Source organism: Solanum verrucosum, unplaced genomic scaffold (genome assembly GCF_900185275.1).
Source record: "Solanum verrucosum unplaced genomic scaffold, falcon-dt-bn FXZP01000654.1, whole genome shotgun sequence".
Classification (NCBI taxonomy): domain Eukaryota; kingdom Viridiplantae; phylum Streptophyta; class Magnoliopsida; order Solanales; family Solanaceae; genus Solanum; species Solanum verrucosum.
The window spans coordinates 1-17,935 of NW_026020450.1; the positions used below are offsets into that span (position 1 = coordinate 1).

The 17,935-nt window shown below is 37.4% G+C and overlaps 1 protein-coding gene across 1 annotated transcript in view; it reads left to right on the plus strand.

Annotated features, from left to right (window-relative positions):
* Positions 1-120: 120 nt before the first annotated feature.
* LOC125808593 (putative disease resistance protein RGA3) overlaps positions 121-17,935 on the plus strand; it is a gene marked incomplete at its 5' end in the record, with an annotated part of 22,834 nt that continues 5,019 nt past the window's right edge. The window contains 6 exons of the mRNA XM_049488268.1: positions 121-181; positions 701-729; positions 4,863-4,998; positions 5,098-5,278; positions 14,342-14,433; positions 15,639-15,966. Coding sequence (XP_049344225.1) covers positions 121-181; positions 701-729; positions 4,863-4,998; positions 5,098-5,278; positions 14,342-14,433; positions 15,639-15,966 — 827 coding nt within the window. The remainder of the gene's footprint in view (positions 182-700; positions 730-4,862; positions 4,999-5,097; positions 5,279-14,341; positions 14,434-15,638; positions 15,967-17,935) is intronic.

Sequence of the window (17,935 nt, forward strand, 5' to 3'; positions counted from 1 at the left end):
CCAGAGCTTCATTCTTCATAAATTCAGTGTTTTACTTTCTCACAGTATTAATGTCTGACCCTCCCCTCTCCCAACCGGTACGAAATAAGAAAAATCTCAGTATTTGTCATACCTATTCAGGTGCTATGATGAAGATGACAGAAGCAATGGATGGTTGGTGCCGTTGAAATCTGTTTATGAGGTATTCATGACTTGCAGCTCAATTGATTGTATCCATGGAGATTGTTGTGGTTTAAATGCACTATTAACTGCACCTCATTGTCATGCCAGCCACATCTTATTCTCCTAGATTCCTTTGGATAAGACAACTGCTCATTCTCTTCAAGTATAGAGAAGCATTCAGTGGATTATCATAACTGGTAAATGTAGAGAAGGAAAAATTGTCTTTCTGCCATGTGAATTTTCATATTTTATGGTACAAGGTTCCTTTTTTATCGACTAATTGGTGAAACTCTAGAGGTAACAGAACCATTTCACTGAAAGCCACTAACATAAGCTTTGATGCAAGACAGATTTGAGGGCGCTCTTTCCATTAGATTGAAGGATTCTCTGTTCTGCTTATTGAACCACGATTTCCACGTAAGCTTCTTCTAAAGAAAAAACTGACCGAAATGTCATGAGACTTGTATAGATAGTAGAAGCTTCTCCAGTTTTTGTTGACTGTATTCAACAATATTCCTTTTTCCTTTTTAATTTTCAGGGGACAGATTGGAACATTTTGCTTCAGTGGTGACTGTGGTTAGTAGAGAGGTCTATATAAGTTTCTTAATAGACATTCTCGTTACTTTCACTTTCATTAAAACTCTCGCGATGGAAGGACTTCAACCAAGAAAGTTACAAAAAGACTGCTATTTATTGAATCTTATAGCAAAGAGTGCCGCATTGGCTCTAAAAATGTCCTTAGCAGCATCTGTTCATCTTAATAGGTTCTGTAATAATGAGTTGATCCTCCATTCACGAAGATGAAAATGAGTGTGAAAACTGACTTTTACTGTTTCAGATTGATGGTTGAAACAACGGCATGGACGTCTTATCTAAATCGTAGACTGGAAAATATTTGACAGCAGAGGAGTCCTTTCTTGCACAATGTTCATTCTGTACCTGCCTTTCTTACAGCCCTCTTGGATTTTGTTTGTGCATAATAAACAAAAAAAAGTAGTAATATAGCTTTAATGTTTGTCTTAATTGATTGATGTTCCATGCTAGTAAATATTCTTTGCAAAATACTTCATATGCCAAAGCAAATATCAATTAAGCTCAATTAATCTAAAGTTGAAAAGTCTGTTGTTACAATATACATAATATTTATTTTGATGATGAACATTAATTAGGAGGAAAAAGAAGAGACACCATTTTGTAAAAATGAATTTGGTTGCAGCTCTATTTCATCATTCTTGCAACATTCACTCATATGCTTTCTGATTGTACTAATTATGATTTATGTATTTCTTTTTCCATTTTGTAACATCCGACAATTTGAAATAACTATGAAGAGGCTTAGAATTGGAAATAGTCATTTTTGGAAGGAATTTAAAATCTGGAAATTTGGCTAAGTATGGAAAATAATGAATTTTTGGCCAACTTTGAACAGTTATAACTCCTAGCTCAGGTTGATCTAGGTATAGTTCCAGTTATGTTTGCAAAGTTCGTGGATTGTTCTTTCCAACACCATCAACTTTGCTCGTTTCCAATTTCGTATGAGCGAGTTATGCCCTTTGAAAGTTGGGCAGTTGGCAGGGAATCCGTCCGGAAATTGTAAGGGTATTTTGGTCTTTTCCCTAGCCTTGTCTTTGAATATATATTAAGGTGTAAGACTTATTTTTGATCAGTTTTTCCCTTTTTAAAAAGAGTAAGAGTTAGGGTTCTTGAGAGAGAAGGAGAGAAAGGAGAAGAAGAAACAAACTTCGTAAAGATCGTCGTGGTTTTCTTGGGGGTGATCCCTATTAAGGTATGTGAGTTCATAGTGTTGGTTTGGTTCTTTCCCCCACATGCCAAGCTCGTTTAATTTCGAGAAAAAAATGAATATGTTTGTTGAAGTTGTTGGTTATAATTGTTGAAGTTGTAGTTATGTTGGGTTGAAGTTCTTGTTCGTTTGGTGTATGTTTCAGGTGGTGTTTTTGAGTTGAATCTATTGTATGTTGAGAGGTTTCTGATTTTAAATGTTTGGGGCTGGAAACTTTGATGTGTAGAAGGTTTAGAGTTGGAGAAAAGTTGGTTTTGGGGGGAAAAGGGGTGGGGCTTCGCGCCTGTCAGCGCGCCCCAAGAGGGGCTCTGAACTTTCCCCCTTGGGGCAGCGCGCCCCTCAATGCGCCAGCAGGTCCCCTCTGAAGTTTCTATCTCAGAGCGCCAAGTTTTCCCATTCCTTCCCCACTTTCTCATGCATGTTCCTAGGTATTGTACCTATGTTCCCTAGCTGTTTCCAACACCCCAAGGTATGTCTAAACGTCAAGAACTCATCCATATCATGTGATCAAACACCTTGAATCCATAAATCCAATTCAAGGAGAGTTAGTTTCCAAGTCAAGTGAAGTTAAGAGTTAAGCTTGGAAGTTAAGAAGCAAGTCAAGCAAGTTTTTAACGTTATTCAAGAGTCTTTATTGAATGTTTTAACTTCATTTTTAAGGCTCAAGTTTCGAGTTGAGTAAAGAGTTTAAAGTTGAGTTCATTTCTCAAAAGTATTAGGGAACTATGTATTCCCAAAGAAGTTTCTAAATGTTTTTACATTTGAGTAAGAAAAGGAACTATGTTTCCAAAAGAGCCTTTGGGCTAGTTTTCAAGAAACAGGAACATCGATTCCAAGTGAGCCTTCGGGAAAAGTTTTGAGTAATTATCTCAAATAAAGAAAGATGTGTTTAAAACACTTATGAGCTAAGTATTTTTTGGAGTAGTGTTGAGCACCGAATTGGGGACACGAGTTCATATAAACTCAACTTTCCATAAGAACCATGCGCCAACATGGGAGTTAACGGGTCATACTTTTTAGATGAATCCGTAAAGTTAAGCTAGTGGATCCACTTAGTAAAGTTAGCTTCCTATATCACGGCAAGGTATAGGATGGTCCTTGGGCAACGTGAGGTAAAACGTTGTATCACCACTAGGGCTCATAGTGGTGATTGTCGGTTAAAGAATCTCCCACTAAAGTTATATTACTTTTATATAAGTAAAGTTGAGTTGTTATTGTTTTATCTTTAACAAGCTAAGTTATTTACATTGTTTTGCAAGCTTTATATATTGCATGTGTCGTATTGCTTTATATATTGAGTTCAGTTATTCATGCGTTGAACAGAGCCAAGGTAAGAGTTCCTTTGTACTCTTTTCAAGCTTAAGTTGTGGTCAGCTCGCATACTCGTACATTCAGTGTACTGATGCCAGTTGGCCTGATGCCAGTTGGCCTGCATTTTATTATGATGCAGACACAGGTACCCAGGGCCAGCATCCGGTTCGCCGTTGATCCAGTTGAGTACTTCAGAGTCATTGGTGAGCCTCTTTGCATTCCGGAGAACTCGGTTATTTTGTTCTCTCAAGTTTTGTTTTATTAGGATGTCGTGGGGTCTGTCCCAACATACATCTTAGTATTTTAGAGGCTTCATAGACAGTTAGTCAGTTAGTTTGGAGTCTCTCATCTATGTATATATGTAAATATTCTATTTTGAGACTCGAGTTGCCTTTTTGGCCAGATTTTATTTCAGTCATGTTGTTTTAAAAACCTTGCATTGCATTGAGTTTTTCCGCTGAGTTAAGAAAGCCAGGCCAAGGGTTCGCTTGGGGGCCAGCAATGGTCTTCGAGTGCCAGCCACATCCAAGGTATAGGCTCGGGGCGTGACAAACTTGGTATCAGAGCCCAGAGTTCAAGAGTCATAGGGATTCTATGAAGCCGTGTCTGTAGAGTCCTAATTATTGGTGTGAAGCGCGCCACATCTATAATTGGGAGGCTATAACATTTAGGAAGAATTCTCACTTCTTTCACACTCATCTCGTGCGTTAGAGTTTATCTCTAAAGAGTTTCTTTCTAATTCATGCTTGCGCGTGTTTCAGATAGTCATGCCTCCACGAAAAGTTGGCAGAGGGCGTCTTCCTAGACGTTATGTGGATGAGCAAGAGTTACCTTATGCCCCGGGAGTGCAACCACAAGGGGAAGTTTCTAATGCCGAGTTCAGAGAGGCAATTAGAATTCTGAGTCAAGTTGTAACAAATCAGATTGGTCAGCAAATGGGAGTTCGATAGGAAGGAGCTGACACTTCTAGGATTCATGAGTTCTTGGGGATGAATCCTCCGAGTTTCATGGGTTCAAGCACTACTGAGGAGCCAGAGAACTTCATTGAGGAGTTGGAGAAGATTTTTGATGTGATGCATGTGGCAGATACTGAGCGGGTTGAACTAGCTACGTACCAATTGAAAGATGTTGCTAGAACTTAGTTCGACCAATGGAAAGGGGGCAAAGTTGAGAATGCACCACTTGCGAGTTGGGCCTGTTTTAAAGAAGCTTTCTTGGGGCGTTTCTTTCCTCAAGAATTGAAAGAGGCCAAGGTATGTGAGTTCCTCACACTTAAGCAGGAGTCTTTGAGTGTTAATGAGTACAGTCTGAAGTTCACACAACTCTCCCGCTATGCTCCGGAGATGGTTGCGGACATGAGGAGTAGAATGAGTTTGTTTGTTGCTGGACTGTCTCAATTGTCGAGTAAAGAAGGTAGGGCAGCAATGCTTATCGGGGACATGGACATATCAAGGTTGATGGTCTATGTGCAGCAAGTTGAGGAAGAAAAGTTGAGGGACAGAGAAGTGTTCAGAAATAAGAGAGCTAAGACCGGTAATGAGTCCGGGCAGCAGAAAGGTAATGCGAACCGTCTGTCCTTTCAACAAAGGCAAAGGGGACCTGTTCCATCATTTGCTAGTGCACCGGTACCCAGAAATAAAAGTGAGTACACTGGACAGAATTCGCAGAGCTTCAGAGCTGGACCTGCACAGTCTCAGAATAGTATGGCACAAGGAAGTAACCGGGTTCTTGCATGTGCTAGGTGTGGTAGAGTCCATCCAGGGAAGTGTCGTCAAGGCCAGACGGGTTGCTTTAAGTGTGGACAAGAGGGTCACTTCATGAAGGAATGCCCAAAGAACAAGCAAGTTAGTGGAAATCTGGGCAGTAGGGCCCAATCCTCTTCAGTTGTCCCACCCGACAGGATGGCACCTAGAGGATCTACTTCTAATACCGGTGGAGGAGCAAATCGCCTCTATGCAATCACCAGTCGCCACGAGCAAAAGAACTCTCTGAATGTTGTCACTGGTATGATCAAAGTTTTTGCTTTTGATGTGTATGCTTTGCTAGACCCAGGAGCAAGTTTATCTTTTGTAACTCCTTATGTTGCAAATAAGTTTGATGTTCTTCCTAAAAGACTTTGTGAACCCTTTTGTGTTTCTACACCTGTTTGGGAGTCTATTCTAGCAGAAAGAGTATATCGTGATTGTCCTGTTTCTTTCAATCACAAGAGCACCATGGATGATTTGGTTGAGTTAGACATGGTAGATTTTGATGTCATTCTAGGTATGGATTGGCTTCATGCTTGTTATGCATCAATAGATTGTAGAACTCGAGCAGTTAAGTTTCAGTTTCCGAGTGAGCCAGTCATAGAGTGGAGTAGCAGTTCAGCAGCGCCTAAGGGTCGTTTTATTTCGTACCTTGAGGCAAGAAAGTTAGTTTCAAAGGGTTGTATCTATCATTTAGTCCGAGTTAATGACTCTAGTGTTAAAATACCTCATTTTCAGTCAGTTCCTATAGTAAGAAAGTTTCCAAAAGTTTTTCCTGATGATCTACCCGAAATTCCTCCTGAGAGAGAAATAGAGTTCGGCATAGATCTCATTTCAGATACTCGTCCTATCTCTATTCCGCCATATTGAATGACACCAGCAGAGTTAAAAGAGTAGTTGAAAGATCTTCTAGAAAAGGGTTTCATTCGACCGAGTGTCTCACCTTGGGGCGCTCCGGTCTTGTTTGTGAGGAAGAAAGATGGTTCCCTCAGAATGTGTATAGATTACCGCCAGTTGAACAAGGTTACCATCAAGAATAAGTATCCTCTTCCGAGGATTGATGATCTTTTCGATCAGCTTCTGGGTGCCACTTGTTTTTCAAAGATTGACCTCAGATCAGGCTATCACCAGTTGAGAGTAAATGAATGTGATATTCCGAAGACAACATTCAGGACCAGATATGGTCATTTTGAGTTTTTAGTTATGTCCTTTGGGTTGGCCAATGCACCGGAAGCTTTCATGGACCTTATGAATAGAGTCTTCAAACCTTATTTAGATGTGTTTGTTATCGTTTTCATTGATGACATACTAATCTATTCAAGGAATGAAGAAGATCATGCTAGTCATCTCAGACTAGTCCTTCAGACTTTGAAAGATAAGGAGTTGTATGCCAAGTTCTCTAAATGTGAGTTTTGCTTAAGTCTGTGGCGTTCCTAGGCCACATTGTGTCCGGTGATGGAATTAAAGTTGATACTCAAAAAATTGAAGCAGTGCAGAATTGTCCTAGACCCACATCTCCAACTGAAATTAGGAGTTTCTTGGGTCTAGCTAGCTATTATAGAAGGTTTGTTGAGGGGTTCTCATCTATTGCATCCCCTTTGACAAAGTTGACTCAGAAGGCAGTGAAATTTCAATGGTCTGATGCTTATGAGAAAAGCTTTCAGGAATTGAAAAAGAGGTTAATTACAGCTCCAGTTTTGACTTTACCAGAAGGTACTCAAGGTTTTGTGGTGTATTGTGATGCATCTAGAGTTGGTTTGGGTTGTGTCTTGATGCAGAATGGCAAAGTTATAGCTTATTATGCCTCCAGACAGTTGAAAGTTCATGAGAAGAACTACCCAACCCATGACTTAGAGTTAGCTGCTGTAGTTTTCGCTTTGAAAATATGGCGTCACTACTTGTATGGTGTGCATGTTGATTTATTCACGGATCACCAGAGCCTTCAATATGTGCTTACTCAGAAAGAGCTCAATCTCAGACAGAGGAGGTGGTTAGAATTACTTAAGGACTATGACCTGAGTATTCTTTACCACCCAGGTAAGGCTAATGTTGTTGTTGATTCTTTAAGCAGGTTGTCTATGGGTAGTACCGCCCATATTGAAGAAGAGAAGAGAGAGTTAGCAAAAGATGTGCACAGACTAGCATGCCTAGGAGTCAGACTTATGGATTCCACAGAAGGAAGAATAGCGGTGACAAACGAGGCCGAGTGATCACTAGTGTCAGAAGTGAAAGAGAAACAAGATCAAGATCCCATTTTGCTTAAGTTGAAAGCAAATGTTCAAAAGCAAAGAGTATTAGCTTTTGAACAAGGGGGAGATGGAGTATTGAGGTATCAAGGTAGATTGTGTGTACCTATGATAGATGAACTCCAAGAGAGGGTTATGGATGAAACTCACAACTCCAGATATTCCATTCATCCAGGTTCAACAAAGGATGTAACATCAGTCAAGGTCCTTTGGAGGAACCAATTTGTGGAGGAAGCCACTTGGGAAGCAGAAGAGGACATGAAGAAGAGATACCCATATCTCTTTGAATTCGGAGGAAATGTAGACCAAGGTACTAATTTCCTTCTTAGTGCTCTTTAAATTGTAGTGAGCATATTGTTGCTTGTTGTTGTTTGCATGAATTGCTTGTGGGGGAGGGGGTGTTTGATTGATGTTCACCCTTAGCCTAGTAAGAGTAACCTCATTCGAGGACGAATGTTTCCAAGGAGGAGATATTGTAACATCCGACAATTTGAAATAACTATGAAGAGGCTTAGAATTGGAAATAGTCATTTTTGGAAGGAATTTAAAATCTGGAAATTTGGCTAAGTATGGAAAATAGTGAATTTTTGGCGAACTTTGAACAGTTATAACTCCTAGCTCAGGATGATCTAGGTGTAGTTCCAGTTATGGTTGCAAATTTCGTGGATTAGTCTTTCCAACACCATCGAGTTTGCTCGTTTCCGAGTTCGTATGAGCGAGTTACTCCTTTTGAAAGTTGGGCAGTTGGCAGGGAATCCGTCCGGAAATTGTAAGGGTATTTTGGTCTTTTCACTAGCCTTGTCTTTGGATATATATTAAGGTGTAAGACTTATTTTTGATCAGTTTTTCCCTTTTTAAAAAGATTAAGAGTTAGGGTTCTTGAGAGAAAAGGAGAGAAAGGAGAAGAAGAAACAAACTTCGTAAAGATCGTCGTGGTTTTCTTCGGGGGTGATCCCTATTAAGGTATGTGAGTTCATAGTGTTGGTTTGGTTCTTTCCCCCACACGCCAAACTCGTTTAATTTCGAGAAAAGATTGAATATGTTTGTTGAAGTTGTTGGTTATAATTGTTGAAGTTGTAGTTGTGTTGTGTTGAAGTTCTTGTTCGTTTGGTGTATGTTTCGGGTGGTGTTTTTGAGTTGAGTCTATTGTATGTTGAGAGGTTTCTGATTTTAAGTGTTTGGGGCTGGAAACTTTGATGTGTAGAAGGTTTAGAGTTGGAGAAAAGTTGGTTTTGGGGGGAAAAGGGGTGGGGCTTCGCGCCTGTCAGCGCGCCCCAAGAGGGGCTCTGAACTTTCCCCCTTGGGGCAGCGCGCCCCTCAATGCGCCAGCAGGTCCCCTCTGAAGTTTCTATCTCAGAGCGCCAAGTTTTCCCATTCCTTCCCCACTTTCTCATGCATGTTCCTAGGTATTGTACCTATGTTCCCTAGCTGTTTCCAACACCCCAAGGTATGTCTAAACGTCAAGAACTCATCCATATCATGTGATCAAACACCTTGAATCCATAAATCCAATTCAAGGAGAGTTAGTTTCCAAGTCAAGTGAAGTTAAGAGTTAAGCTTGGAAGTTAAGAAGCAAGTCAAGCAAGTTTTTAAAGTTATTCAAGAGTCTTTATTGAATGTTTTAACTTCATTTTTAAGGCTCAAGTTTCGAGTTGAGTAAAGAGTTTAAAGTTGAGTTCATTTCTCAAAAGTATTAGGGAACTATGTATTCCCAAAGAAGTTTCTAAATGTTTTTACATTTGAGTAAGAAAAGGAACTATGTTTCCAAAAGAGCCTTTGGGCTAGTTTTCAAGAAACAGGAACATCGATTCCAAGTGAGCCTTCGGGAAAAGTTTTGAGTAATTATCTCAAATAAAGAAAGATGTGTTTAAAACACTTATGAGCTAAGTATTTTTTGGAGTAGTGTTGAGCACCGAATTGGGGACACGAGTTCATATAAACTCAACTTTCCATAAGAACCATGCGCCAACATGGGAGTTAACGGGTCATACTTTTTAGATGAATCCGTAAAGTTAAGCTAGTGGATCCACTTAGTAAAGTTAGCTTCCTATATCACGGCAAGGTATAGGATGGTCCTTGGGCAACGTGAGGTAAAACGTTGTATCACCACTAGGGCTCATAGTGGTGATTGTCGGTTAAAGAATCTCCCACTAAAGTTATATTACTTTTATATAAGTAAAGTTGAGTTGTTATTGTTTTATCTTTAACAAGCTAAGTTATTTACATTGTTTTGCAAGCTTTATATATTGCATGTGTCGTATTGCTTTATATATTGAGTTCAGTTATTCATGCGTTGAACAGAGCCAAGGTAAGAGTTCCTTTGTACTCTTTTCAAGCTTAAGTTGTGGTCAGCTCGCATACTCGTACATTCAGTGTACTGATGCCAGTTGGCCTGCATCTTATTATGATGCATACACAGGTACCCAGGGCCAGCATCCGGTTCGCCGTTGATCCAGTTGAGTACTTCAGAGTCATTGGTGAGCCTCTTTGCATTTCGGAGGACTCGGTTATTTTGTTCTCTCAAGTTTTGTTTTATTAGGATGTCGTGGGGTCTGTCCCAACATCTATCTCAGTATTTTAGAGGCTTCATAGACAGTTAGTCAGTTAGTTTGGAGTCTCTCATCTATGTATATATGTAAATATTCTATTTTGAGACTCGAGTTGCCTTTTTGGCCAGATTTTATTTCAGTCAGGTTGTTTTAAAAACCTTGCATTGCATTGAGTTTTTCCGCTGAGTTAAGAAAGCCAGGCCAAGGGTTCGCTTGGGGGCCAGCAATGGTCTTCGAGTGCCAGCCACGTCCAGGGTATAGGCTCGGGGCATGACACATTTATATTATTACGATTAAAGTCTTAAGAAGGATATGTATTGTGTATGTTTTTTTTTTTTTATGTTTTCTCTATATTAGATTTTAATACATTATTAGAAGCTCTGTCGGATGGGCTCAGCAAACTTGCTTCTTTGGAAAAGTTATGTTTAAGGGGCTGTGAAAAACTAGAGCATCTGCCATCCAAAGATGCCATGCGACGCCTCACTAAAATACGGAATCTGGAAATTGGAGGCTGCCCAAAGTTAAAAGAAAGTTGCACCAATCGGAGTAGCCCAAACTCCCAGTGGTCCAACATTTCCCATATTCCAAAAATTAAAGTAGGTGGGAGGATGATTCAGAAATTACGTAAGTCTCTGTTTCTCTTTCACTGTCTGATCAGTCAATTTTTTAAATATTAATTTCCCTGTGTTCCAGAAAAGAAGTTCTGTATGTGGTTTAACATTTTTTTCTGAAATTATTTTGACATAAAGAATGCAAAATTATTAATGAATTGCATTTGTGCTATGCTTTCAGCATTCTGCTTGTCCACTTGAACTGAATTGTTCTTTCTCTAAATTCTTCAAGTATGGTATATCTTGATATGATTTAATCATAAGATTTTTGTTTTTTTTCCTTATAGGTTACTAGTTTCAAGGCCATGCTAGAACATCAATTTGGTATTTGACTTGTTCTAACGCAGAGATAACTCCGGAAGCATTTTATTGCTTACAAATGAGTTTTGGCATTTGGACCAGGTACATACTATATTTCTTAAATTTATTAAGTAATTTTCAGTACTTATTTCATTTTACTTTTTCTAATTGCATCAATCAACTATCTATGAAATTGTGTAAGTGTTAGAATGTAAGTTGTTAGGAAGAGACTACATTAGTTTCGGTCGATTTGGTGTTTCTATGTTTGTACCATAATTTCCCATAAGTTATGAAGTAAAAGGAATAATAAGTTATGTGGAATGCCCATTATACTGAAATAACAAATAACTTTTTTGAAGGCGAAGACCTAGGACTTGAATGGGTCAACCAGTTTGAAGACGATCTGTCCATTAGATGTACAAGATTTCCATGTAAGCTTCTTCGAAATTGTTAATCTCCTAGAAAGGAAAAAGCTGACTGGAATGTCAATATAAGTTTCTTAATAGACATTCTCGTTACTTTCACTTTCATTAAAACTCTCGCGATTGAAGGACTTCAAAAAAGAAAGTTACAAAAGACTGCTATTTATTGAATCTTATAGCAAAGAGTTCCCCATTGGCTCTAAAACTGTCCTTAACAGCATCTGTTCATCTTTATAGGTCTTGTAATGAGCTGATTCTCCATTCACGAAGATCAAAATGTGTGCGAAAACTGACTTTTACAGATTCCTGTGTTTCGTAGACTGGAAAAGACTTGTCTGAGATTTGACAGCAGAGGCCTTTCTTGCACAATGTTCATGCTGTACCTGCCTTTCTTACAGCCCTCTTGGCTTTTGTTTGTGCATAATAAACAAAAAAAGTAATATAGCTTTAATGTTTGTCTTAATTGATTGATGTTCCATGACAGTAAATATTCTTTGCAAAATACTTCATATGCCAAAGCAAAAATAAAAAACAAAAAATGGGCAAGCAGATTACAAGGTGGAAAATCGAATTCTTACCAACAATGTTAAAGTTCAGATAGCCAACCAACTGAACTACAGATTCTTCTTCTTTGACTTGTCTAATCGAGCGCGCTAAAGAATTCTGTTGTGGGAAAACATTGGAAATCATGGAGTTGTGCTTTTTGAATACTAGTTTCTGAGTACGTGCGTTGCACGTGTGACCCGTGCAAGTTTTTATAGATCCATTACAACGACTAAGTATATATGAAAATATATTATTAGTAATAAAACAACAATTACAAATAAATTTTTAAAAGGGTGACAAAAACAACATTTATATATATATACATATTCTATATTATTTTAAGAGGGAGTTTATGCTCAAGTTCTACTATATAATAAATATAATATATAATATTCAAGAAAGTCCCAATCTTGAATATTATATATTATACTTGGGTATAAAATAGAATTTTAAAGGTCCCACAAATATAATATATAATATTCAAGATTGGGAAAAGTCTCAATCTTGAATATTATATATTATACTTGGGCCTAAACTCTCTTTTATAAATATAGTAGAATAATAAGTCATTTGTAAATGATATATGTTGCTTCCTTGATTGAGACTTTTCCATTTGTGAGATATATATATTCTATATTATTTTAAAAGGGAGTTTATGCCCAAGTTCTACTATATAATAAATATAATATATAATATTCAAGAAAGTCCCAATCTTGAATATTATATATTATACTTGGGTATAAAATAGAATTTTAAAAGTCCCACAAGTATAATATATAATATTCAAGATTGGGAAAATCTCAATCTTGAATATTATATATTATACTTGGGTTTAAACTCTCTTTTATAATATAGTAGAATATATATATAAAATATGATGATGATTTTGATGTCAGGAATACTTTCTGCCGCTTGTTTTTATTAACATAAAAATATGAGCAAGACAAAAATTACATGGTGTTAAGGATTACAACGTAACTTGTGAACCAAATCCACAAATAGATTATGAAATAAACAAAGTAGCAACTACGTTTATAAAAAAGAAAATTCTTTATCATATTTATTATACATAGAGGTGCAACTGTGCAAGTCCAATTCAAATAGAGCTGGCAGCCAATGGGTATGGTCCCGCATGTTAAGTGTCTATCATCAATTTTAGCACTTCTATCCAAACATAGTACACCATTGTTTATTTGTAGTATACTTTCTCCGTCCCTTTTTACTTGTCAAATTTTGAGTTGGCATATCAATTAAGAAAATAATTACTAGAATAGTGAGTTTATGATTTTACTTTTATTAAAAAGGGATAATACATATATTTGACCTTAAACTTGGCTTCAAATTTTAACTTTGACCTCCAACTTTCATAGTGCACAAACAAGCACTTTAACTATCCAATCTTTTAATAAATAAACACGCGATTTTTGGAGCCAAGAGCGTGAAATGCAAACGCTGCCACGTGTATTAGTGAGCCACTCAATGATTGCTAACTAATTAAACACTTTACACGTCCATTTTAGAACTAAAAAAAAAAAAAATTAATTAAGGGTAGAGTTGTCATTTCAGCATTTTTTTCACTGTTGTGTGCCTAAAAAATTACTTATCACTCGCGCAAAATGCGTGCACATCACGCGTTTTGCCAGGTAAGACACGTGTGTTTATTTATTAAAAGGTTGGATAGTTAAAGTGTCTATTTGTGCACTTTGAAAGTTGGAGGTCAAAGTTAAAATTTGAAGCCAAGTTTAAGGTCCAATATATGTATTATGCCTTTATTAATTAATAGGATCCCAAATGTATTTACTAACGATACTTTTTAATAGAAAATTGTCCTGGCTTGGTTTGTCAAAAATGACAAGTAACAAATTAGGAAATATTTGAAAGAAAATTCTACAAAAACCAGAGTATTATTAGTAGTCTTAGAGAGATATTTGTGTCATTGGAGTCATGACTACCATTCAAATTTTTCCCACTGTTTGAATTATTGTGTTTCCTTTAGTAGACATAAACAACTACCAAAACAAGATTTCACCCAAAACATTGAGAAAAAAGAGTTTGTGAAGGAGCAAAAGCAACAATGGCATTTGGGAGTGAATAAGTGGATCCAATAGATAATCGTCACGTTTTTTAAAAATTATTTAAATGATAATTTGTTATAAAAGTAGTTGATATTGGACCGAAAGATGGATGATAGTGGTATTTGGGAGCCAATAAGTGAATGGAGGGTAGTTTTGTACCATTTCCAATAGTTTAAGGATATTTTAGGCCCTTTTTCGTTTTCTTTTTATACTCTGTAATAATTATTATACAATCAATTTTTTTAGTGGTGGGCAAAAGACTAGCAAAGGAAGAGTTTGGTGTAGAGGAAGAAGACGACTTTCTGAAGGAGTACCAACTCTAATTATTGTTTGACCTCCTCACCCATCTCTATGTACTAAACAACACCTTCTGTCATATAGTATTTGGATCTACGTACGAACCAATCAGTTAACAATCGATCAATCTATCATTGAGCTATTGAGGAATAACTGGAGATTCGATAAGTTAATATTGAGGTGAGTTCCATTGATTCATAATTTGTTTTCATACTTAAAGGAAATCTTTATCCTCTTAATCTATATACTCCTCGTTCATAACTTGCTTTGGTGTAGAGGAAGGAGCAAAAACAACAATGGCCGATCCAGTAATTGGTGCTACTGTTCAAGTTGTGCTTGACAAGCTGCTTTCTCTCACTATTGAGAAAGTCAGTAGCTCAAGAGATTGCAACAAACATTTCAAGATTGGGAAAAGTCCTAATCCTGAATATTATATATTATACTTGGGCATAAACTCCTTTTTATTATATAGTAGAATTTTGATGTCAGGAATACTTTCTGCCACTTGTTTTTATTAACATAAAAATATGAGCAAGACAAAAATTACATGGTGTTAAGGATTACAACGTAACTTGTGAACCAAATCCACAAATAAATTATGAAATAAACAAAGTAGCAACTACGTTTATAAAAAAGAAAGTTCTTTATCATATTTATTATACATAGAGGTGCAACTGTGCAAGTCCAATTCAAATGGAGCTGGCAGCCAATGGGTATGGTCCCACATGTTAGGTGTCTATCATCAATTTTAGCACTTCTATCCAAACACAGTACACCATTGTTTATTTGTAGTATACTTTCTCCGTCCCTTTTTACTTGTCAAATTTTGAGTTGGCATATCAATTAAGAAAATAATTACTAGAATAGTGAGTTTATCATTTTACTTCTATTAATTAATAGGATCCCAAATGTATTTACTAACGATACTTTTTAATAAAATATTGTCCTTGCTTGGTTTGTCAAAAATGACAAGTAACAAATTAGGAAATATTTGAAAGAAAATTCTACAAAAGCCAGAGTATTATTAGTAGTCTTAGAGAGATATTTGTGTCATTGATGTCATGACTACCATTCAATTTTTCCCACTGTTTGAATTATTGTGTTTCCTTTAGTGGTCCATAAACAACTACCAAAACAAGAATTCACCCAAAACATTGAGAAAAAAGAGTTTGTGAAGGAGCAAAAGCAACAATGGCATTTGGGAGCCAATAAGTGGATTCAATAGATAATTGTCACGTTTAAAAAAAAATATTTAAATGATAATTCGTTATAAAAGTAGTCGATATTAGACCCAAAGATGGATGATAGGGGTATTTGGGAGCCAATAAGTGGATGGAGGGTAGTTTTGTACCATTTCCAATAGTTTAAGGGTATTTTAGGCCCTTTTCCGTTTTCTTTTTATACTCTGTAATAATTATTATACAATCAATTTTTTTAGTGGTGGGCAAAAGACTAGCAAAAGAAGAGTTTGGTGTAGAGGAAGAAGACGACTTTCTGAAGGAGTACCAACTCTAATTATTGTTTGACCTCTTCACCCATCTCTATGTACTAAACAACACCTTCTGTCATATAGTATTTGGATCTACGTACGAAACTCCGAGATGAACTAGGAGGAAAAAGATATTTGCTTGTCTTAGATGATTTGTGGCGTGTTGACCTTCCAGTGTGGGATGAGTTCATGGACAGCTTGAGAGGAATAAACACTTCCAGAGGAAACTGCATTCTTGTGACGACTCGTACGAAACTGGTGGCATCCACAGTAGCAGCAGTAGGTCCTCATATGTTGGAAAAATTAGCAAAAGATCATTCTTGGTCGATTTTCAAACAAAGAGCATTTGTTGATGGGGAAGTTCCGGAGGAAATACTGAGTGTGGAGAACAGGATTGCTGAAATGTGTCAAGGTCTACCGTTGGCAGCAAGTGTTTTGGGAGGCCTCTTGCGCAACAAGGAGAAGCATGAATGGCAGGCGATTCTTGATGGAAATCCCCTTGTTGCAGGTGAAAATAGCTTAAAGAAAATCCTAAAACTCAGCTATGTTTATCTACCATCTCCATATCTAAAAAAATGTTTTGCTTACTTAGCAATGTTTCCAAAAGATTATAAGTTTGAAAAGGACCAACTAATCCAACTCTGGATGGCAGAAGGGTTTCTTCGTCCAAGTCAAGAGATCCCTATGATGGAAGACGTAGGGAACAAGTTTTTTCAACTCTTGTTGCAATATTCCTTGCTGCAAGATGTTGAGCTAGATGAGCACAACAATATAACACACTGTAAGATGCATGATCTTGTGCATGATTTGGCTCGAGATACATTAAAAGCTAAACTATTTGATACGAAAAGTGTTGGAGGTGAAAATCTTTCTCAAGTTCGATACTTCGGATGGAACTCACCAAGTGATCAAATGGATACGATAACTGAGGCAGGACGTTTGTGCACATTGTTCTGGAAAAGCAATATATCTGATGATATGCTATTGAGCTTTCAGTTCTTGAGACTTTTAAATTTGTCTGGATCAGGCATCAAGGAGTTGTCAGCCAAAATCAGCAAGCTAATATACTTGAGATATCTTGATCTCTCCAACACTAAGATCGAAGACTTTCCCAACTCCATTTGCAAGCTCTACAATTTGCAAACATTTAGAGTCAATGACTGTTCTTCACTCAGGAAGCTTCCAGAAGAAATGGCAAATATGATAAGTTTGAGACACGTATATTACCAATCAGCAATTCCTGATCAGTTTCAGATGCCACTTAATATGGGACAATTGACCAGTCTTCAGACGCTACAGTTTTTCTACGTAGGTTTAGAGAAAGGTCGTCGAATAGAAGAATTAGGTCGTTTGAAAAACCTTAGAGGTGAATTGACGATCAAATGTCTCCAATTAGTTGGAAATAAAGAAGAGGCTCAAACAGCATATTTACAGGAGAAACCAAATATCTACAAGCTGACATATTTATGGTCCCATGATGAATCAGAAGGCTGTGAGATCAATGATGAGCATGTGTTGGATGGTCTTCAACCGCATCCGAACTTGAAAACCTTATCAGTAGTGGACTATTTTGGGACTAAATTTCCTTCATGGTTCAGTGAAGGATTGCTACCAAATTTGGTCAAGTTGAAATTAAGTGGCTGCAAAAGGTGCAAAGAAATTCCATCGCTTGGCCAACTGAAATTCCTTCGGCATCTTGAGCTGGTAGGATTCCATGAGTTGGAATGCATTGGACCTGCTTTATATGGTGTTGAGATTAGCAATATTGGATCAAGCAGCATTATCCAAGTGTTCCCGTCATTGAAAGAATTAGTATTGGATGATATGCGTAGCCTTATTGAGTGGAAGGGAGATGAAGTTGGTGTAAGAATGTTTCCTAGGCTTGAGAAGTTGAGGATTGCAGACTGTCCACTGTTAAAAAATACTCCAACTCAATTTGAAGTTCTCCATGAATTAAGAATTGAAGGAGTTGACAGTGAAATGCCATTGTTGAACCTGTGCAGCAACTTGACATCTCTTGTGGTTCTTTTTGTCTATAACGTGAAAGAGCTTACTTGTTTTCCAGATGAGATGCTACACAACAACGTTTCTCTTCAGTACCTATGGGTCTCATGCTGCGAAGAGTTCCGTGAATTGCCACAAAGCTTGTACAATCTCCATTCTCTTAAGAGCTTAAGGATTTATAGATGCACCAATTTCAGTTCTTTTGCTGTTCCCAGTGGAGAGAACTACTTGACTTCCCTCCAAAGTTTTCAGTTACAGATGTGTAATGGATTGACCAGTTTACCAAGTGGAATGCTAGAGCATTGTCGGTCTCTACATACTTTGTGGGTCCTCAATTGTAACAACTTGGTTTCCTTGCCTTTACATTTGTGGGAAAT